Source organism: Microtus ochrogaster, chromosome 10 (assembly GCF_000317375.1).
Source record: "Microtus ochrogaster isolate Prairie Vole_2 chromosome 10, MicOch1.0, whole genome shotgun sequence".
Lineage (NCBI taxonomy): Eukaryota > Metazoa > Chordata > Mammalia > Rodentia > Cricetidae > Microtus > Microtus ochrogaster.
In genome coordinates this window covers 52,592,010-52,598,782 of record NC_022016.1, presented here as the reverse complement: position 1 = coordinate 52,598,782, position 6,773 = coordinate 52,592,010, and the positions used below count along the sequence as shown (strand labels likewise).

General features: G+C 43.4%; 1 protein-coding gene across 1 annotated transcript in view; it reads right to left on the bottom strand.

The window, feature by feature from the left end:
• The window catches only part of Gmeb1 (glucocorticoid modulatory element binding protein 1), a 27,651-nt gene that overhangs the window by 8,034 nt on the left and 12,844 nt on the right, over positions 1–6,773 (bottom strand). The window contains exons 5-7 of the mRNA XM_005353135.2: positions 5,183–5,340; positions 1,546–1,677; positions 616–753 (exon numbers count right to left, since the gene is read on the bottom strand). Of these exons, the coding sequence (XP_005353192.1) occupies positions 616–753; positions 1,546–1,677; positions 5,183–5,340 (428 nt within the window). The remainder of the gene's footprint in view (positions 1–615; positions 754–1,545; positions 1,678–5,182; positions 5,341–6,773) is intronic.

Sequence of the window (6,773 nt, the reverse complement as noted above, 5' to 3'; positions counted from 1 at the left end):
AAAAAAAAAAAAAAAAAAAAAACAGGAAAGAAAAAAAGAAAAGAAAAAAGAATGCCTCACTGAGAAAAAAGTACAAAGCGAAGTAGCTAAACATACCAAACCAAAGTTTAAAACCCAGTTAATTTAATGCCAGGTGGTGGTGGTGCACGCCTTTAATCCCAGCCTGTGGGAGGCAGAAGCAGGTGAATCCCTGTGAGTTTGAAGCCAGCCTGATCTACAAAGTGAGTTCCAGAACAGCCAGGACTGTTTCACAGAGAAACCCTGTCTCGAAAAATCAACCAACCAACCAACCAACCAACAAATAAATAAATGAACGAATGAATGAACAAATAAAACACATCAATGATAAAGTAAAAGAAGGCTGGGGTTCTACCTCAGTAGAAGAGTGCTTGCCTAGTATGCTGGGGCCAACTTAAATCTCTAGGACCACATAAATGAACAAAACACAGTCATGAACCATGAAAAACAATTACTTAATTTTTACAATCTTTACTTTCTTATCTGTAAATGAAGAGAACGGTACCTCTGCCTCAGAGTCGTGGGGCGAACAGGAACCTGAGCACAGTTGTGAATGCTCAAAGAAAGGAAGGCTAGTACCAGGCTCAGTGCACTTACCTGTGACCTGGAAGGGAGCCTGCAGGAGCCGCTGCTGAACGCCCCTGAGAAGTTCTTCTATCTCCTTCTGAATATTACAGACGACCTCCTCCATCAACCCTACATCAGCTATTCCTTTCCAGAACATCAAAGTGTCCTCTGGCACAGAAGGGATAAGACAGAAGGTAGATATTACCAGATACCTCAGCACGTCTATAATGCTAGTTTTAATTTGAAAGGATTTTATGCTGAAACATGAAAAGACTAGCTGTGTCCATGAGTTGGTACCTAATTATTAGCCCCTTCAGATACTAGGGGCTTGGGATAATTGCTTCAATTTGTCATGCCCTTGACTTGTTATGATTCTGGCTATAAAAACAGACATCTTAGTTCAATAAAAATATTCAGTTAAATATTAAATAGACATTTAATAATTAAGACTAAGTATTACTTGATAAAATTTAATTTTAATTTTGTTTTCAATTAGATAGGATTTAATTTTATAAATGTTAACTAATAAAGATATTAAGCTAAATATTAATTAAATATATTCTCTCTAGTTCTACACTAAACCAAACAGCTGGGTGGGAAGGCCTATAAGTTTCCCCAGGGTGATGGCTAAGTCTCTTTATGTATGTACACAGCAAATAGCAATAGAATCAAATAGGCAACAAATATTTATTAAATGAATGATAAAAAGGAGAAAGTGGGGCACTGGAGAGATGGCTCAGTGGCTAAGAGCACTGGCTTCCAAAGGACCTGGGTTCAATTCCCAGCACACACATGGCAGCTCACAGCTGTCTGGATGATTGCTCGGGTTAAAAGGAGCCAATTCCAGCTCTAGTTAGTACTCATGTTTATGAAGACGTCTGCTCTGTGCATAAACAAGGTCATAAACCCATAGGATGACACAAGCTACACGAAGAATACATGAGCTACACAGGAAAGTACCTGAAATTTCTTCAGAGTCTTTTTTTATGCCCTCATCTGTGGCCATGGTGACAGCAGCAGTGAGAGCTGAGTTCCACTCCAGCCCAGCCTCTTCCATGCTCTCCTCTGAGATGGCAATCTGTGTGATGTTACCTAGCAGAGTCCATTAGAAAGAAAGACAGTCAGTTTTATGAAGAAATTCATAGTTATCCTCTCTCATACTCACAGCAGAAAGACCTTGTGATTCTAACAAGATGCCTCTTTCCTATGTGTCTATAGTTTAAAATACAGATCTCTAGGTAAGCCAGGATGGACACTGAGTTTTCTAAAGGAAACTTGCCTTGCTAAGGAAAAAGCTTTAAAAAAAAAAAATTTGCCGGGCAGTGGTGGCGCATGCCTTTAATCCCAGCATTTCAGAGGCAGAGGCAGGCGGATCTCTGTGCATTCGAGGCCAGCCTGATCTACAAGAGCTAGTTCCAGGACAGGCTCCAAAGCTACAGAGAAATCCTGTCTCGAAAAACCAAAAAACAAAAAACTTCCAAGGGCAGTCTGCTTCCCAGTCAGAAGTTTTTGAAAGTGACTGGGGGTAGGTGTGCCTGCCAGACCACCAGCTCCAGACTTACTGAGGATGGGAAAGACCTACAATCATTTAAAAGAAATGCATTTGTAATGAGCCCTACTATAGATGTGCTTGGTAGTAAGCATCTAGAATACCTGAAGCTGTCACAACTAATGAATCCACCTGGGATGAGAAAGCAAGAGGAACAGAGACACACACACACACAAAGAAAAATCAGAGAGGAGACACATGAATAATAGAACAGACACAGAACTGGAAAGACAGCTCAGTGGTTAAGAGCACATGTTGGTTAAGAGCACTCTTCCAGGACCAGTGTTCAGGTCCCAGGACCCATGTCAGGCAGGTTACAACTGTCTATAACTCTAGCTCCAAGGGTATCCAACCCTACTGGCTTCCATGGGTAGCCACATACATACACATGTGCCCACACAGACATAGAGACAGACACATATGCATACACAAGCACATACATAGCCACACAGATTCACACACAATTCAAAATCTTAAAACACACTTTACCTTTCAACTGTCTCTAAAAAGCTGAACAAAAACTGAGAAAAAGCCTGGCGGTGGTGACGCACATCTTTAATCCCAGCACTTGTGAGGCAGAGGCAGGTGAATCTCTGTGAGTTTGAGACCAGCCTGGTCTACAAGAGCTAGTTCCAGGACAGGCTCCAAAGCCACAGAGAAACTCTGTCTTGAAAAACCAAAAAAAAACAAAACAAAACCTGAGAAAAGAAATCATTTTGGGGGGCTGGAGAGATAGCTCAGAGGTTAAGAGCATTGCCTGCTCTTCCAAAGATCCTGAGTTCAATTCCCAGTAACCACATGGTGGTTCACAACCATCTGTAATGGGGTCTGGTGCCCTCTTCTGGCCTGCAGGCACACACAGACAGAATCAGAATATTGTATACATTATATATATATATATGAAATCATTTTGGAATATTCTTCATTTTCTAAGTAAAAGAATCAAATACATGAAAATTCTCTGCCAGACACTTTCCTGAAAGGGCCTTTAGGCTCCAAGAGATTTGGTTTGTAACTCACCTACTGATTACTCTCAGAATGTGAGAGTTCACCAAAAACCAAACCAAAACCAACCCCACAAAGCCATGTGAGGTGGGTAAGGACTATATATAATTCCAGTATTTGGGAGGCTAAGGCAGAAAGGTCGTGAGTTGGAGGCCAGCCTGGGTGCCCTCATCCCAAAGATTTCTAACAGCAGCTGAAACGCCTTTTATGCCACTGTGATGTCTCCAGAAGCTGTGATTAATCCATCATAACTCATATTCTCCCTCTCTCCCTCTCACCTAGATGATAAGAGGGTACCCCAGCACATAAAATTCAAAAGCACCAAAGGTCAGCTGAACAGGCCTGAAACCCAGGACTCTCAGGAGCAGATTCAGGGGCGTCCTAGGCCAGCTTGGACTACACAATCAGACTACATATCAAAACAAACAAAATCAAAGCAAAACAACAGCAATAACAAAAAACAAAAGGTAGGCCCTATGTTTGAGCTGGTCAACACAGCAAATTCCAGGCCAGCCTGGGCTCTTTAGGAAGACTCTGAGGGCCTGTGCACCCACCTCACCCATCTGCAAGAAAGTCTAGGTTGGTAAACTGGGGCTCACTCAGGTGAACTTCCTAATTCAGGCTCAGCCCAGCCACTGAGGTCCGGCCTCACAACATTTGAAGCTGTTAGCCACTGTGACGTACCTCTCTAATCTTATCTGCCTCCACTCAACCTGGCACGCCTGGAAAGTGGCAGCAAACCGGAAGTACTGAATAAGCCCTGTGAGCACAGGACGTCTTTCTAATACTTGGTACAAGAAATAAGAATGTGCCGGGCGGTGGTGGTGCACACCTTTAATCCCAGCATTGGGAGGCAGAGGCAGACAGAACTCAGTGAGTTCGAGGCCAGCCTGGTCTACCAAGTGAGTTCCAGGACAGCCAGGGATGTTACAAAGAGAAACCCTGTCTCGAAAAAACAAAAAAAGAAATAAGAATGCTGGAAATAAGGCAGGTGGTAGTGGCTCATGCCTTTAATCCCAACACTAAGGAGGCAGAGGCAGGTGGATCTCTGAGTTTGATGCCAGTCTGGTCTACAAAGCAAGTTCCAGGACAGCCAGGATGACACAGAGAAACCCTGTCTCAAAAACAAAAACAAGAACAAACAAACAAACAAAGATTGCTGGAAATATATGGTAGAGACAGAAGCAAAGACAGTACTAATGATGATGATAATGAAAAAAGAAAAGAAAAAACACGATAAGAGTTGGCCAATAAGAATCAGTTAAAAGGGGCTAGAGATATGGCAGTTAGGAGCACTGGCTGCTCTTTCAAAGGTCCTAAATTCAATTCCCAGCACTCATATGGTGGCTTACAACCATCCCTTTGAAATCTGGTGCCCTCTTCTGGCCTGCAGGCATACAAACAAGCAGGCAGAACTCTGTACACAAGGAAGGGAGGGGAGAAAGAATCAATTAAAATAGATAGGCATGCTGGCCATAGTGGCACCTGCCTTTAATCCTACCACTCAGGAAGCAGAAACAAAAAGATCATTGGGACACAGAGAAACAATGTCTTGAAAAACACCCCCCCAAATAGAGAAAGAGAGAGAAACCAGGATGGGTGATTTCAAGCCTGTGTCCCAGGATTCTAGAACAGAGAATAGCCATGAATATAAGTCAGCCTGGGCTACACAGTGAGTTGCTGACCAGCCTGGGTAACAGAAACCTAGTCTCAAACCAAACATGAGCTTTTTTAAGAGGAAAAAGGGAATCCAGGGCTTGGAGTCCAGCCAAATTCTGCAGTATCTTACAAGACAGCACAAAAGCACATCAATGCTGACAAGAACGGGAAACCGGGGACACCAGGCATGGTGATTTATTTTTGTGATCCAAGCACTTGGGAGGCAGAAACAAGGAAATCACAGTAACTTCAAGTCCAGCCTGGGCTACATGGTAAGATGGTCTCAAAAGCAAAGCAAACAACAAAAGCACAAGGGAGAAGCGACGAGAAGGAGAGAAGAACTGGTGAACACAGTGGCAGCCCGGGCGGTTTCCTACCCCCTACCATCAGCCGAGGTGGGGGTCTGCACGACACTTGTCTGCTGGCCTGGCACTGGTGCCCTCGCACTGCTGATCAGAAGGTCAAACTTGGTACTCCTGCAGGTATTGGAGCAAACTTTGTCATGCTGGTAAAAATCGATCTGCCCGGAGTCCATCATTTTCCTGTAGAGAGACAAGACGCAGTTCAGCCCACATTTCACCTACGAGAACTATGAGAACTGAGTTTAGACGAGGACCATCTGCTGATTTCATGGTGGAAATTAGAGAAGCCCAATATCTGACGTCATAAAACTGAAAATTCTAATTGGAATTATCAAATGTTCATTGGTCCTTCCCATATTGACCACCACACTTCCCTTCTGAGCTTCCTCGACAACAAGCCTTAGATTAACTAAGAATGTCAAGAAAGTCATTAAAACCCAAAGCTGAAAGTCCCAACACTTGGGAGGCAGAGACCCTGTGCGTTCAAGATCAACCTGGTGTACACAGCCAAGTTCCAGGCTATCCTAAGCTATATAGTGAAACCCTATAACAAAAATAAAACAACCACAAGCCCGGAAGTGGTGGTGCATGGCTTTATTTCCAGTCCTTAGGAAGCAGAGGCTGGCAGATCTCTTGAGTTCGAGGCCATCCTGGTCTAAAAAGCAAGTTCCAGAACAGCCAAGGCTATACAGAGACATCCCGTCTCAAATAAACAAACAAAAATAATAAAATAAAATTTACAAAATTTAAGTCTCCTAGAAGTATTATACAACACTGATGATAGATAGGGCTGGAGAGATGGTTCAGTGGTTAAGTGCACTGGTTGCTCTTCCAGAGGTCGTGAGTTCAATTCCCAGCAACCACATGGTGGCTCACAACCATCTGTAATGAGATCTGGCTCTCTCTTTTGGAGTGTGGGCACACATGGAGGCAGAATGTTGTATACACAACAAATAAATAAATTAAAAAAAAAAACACTGATGATAACAAACCCTTTCTGGAAAATGTTCTTGTAACAAGAGCAATGAGGCCCTACTATTACAGACCATAAGCAAAACCAGGAAGCATTTTAAATTTTAGTTGTAGTACAACTCTATGTCACCCTGTCACTTGGCTTTCACTAACAGATCTCTAGGGAGTCTCAGTTTGGTTTTTCGAGACAGGGTTTCTCTGTAGCTTTGTAGTCTGTCCTGGAACTAGCTCTTGTAGACCAGGCTGGTCTCGAACTCACAGAGATCCGCCTGCCTCTGCCTCCCGAGTGCTGGGATTAAAGGCATGCGCCACCATCGCCCAGCTGCAGAGAGTAATTTAAAATACAATGGAATGTATATGTGCTGGTGACACAGGCCGGTGACACATTCATATATAATGGAACATATATGCACTGGAAACACAGGTTGGTGGGTAAAGGCGTTTAAGGCTGAGCCTGACAACCTGATTTCAGTCTCCAGGACTGAATCTCCAGGGGGAGGGAGGGGATCTCTGACCTCCACTTAAGGGTCACAGCATCAGTGGCTTCATCTTTTTTTTTTGTTTGTTTGTTTTTGTTTTTGTTTTTCGAGACAGGGTTTCTCCGTAGCTTTTGGTTCCTGTCCTGGAACTAGCTCTTGTAG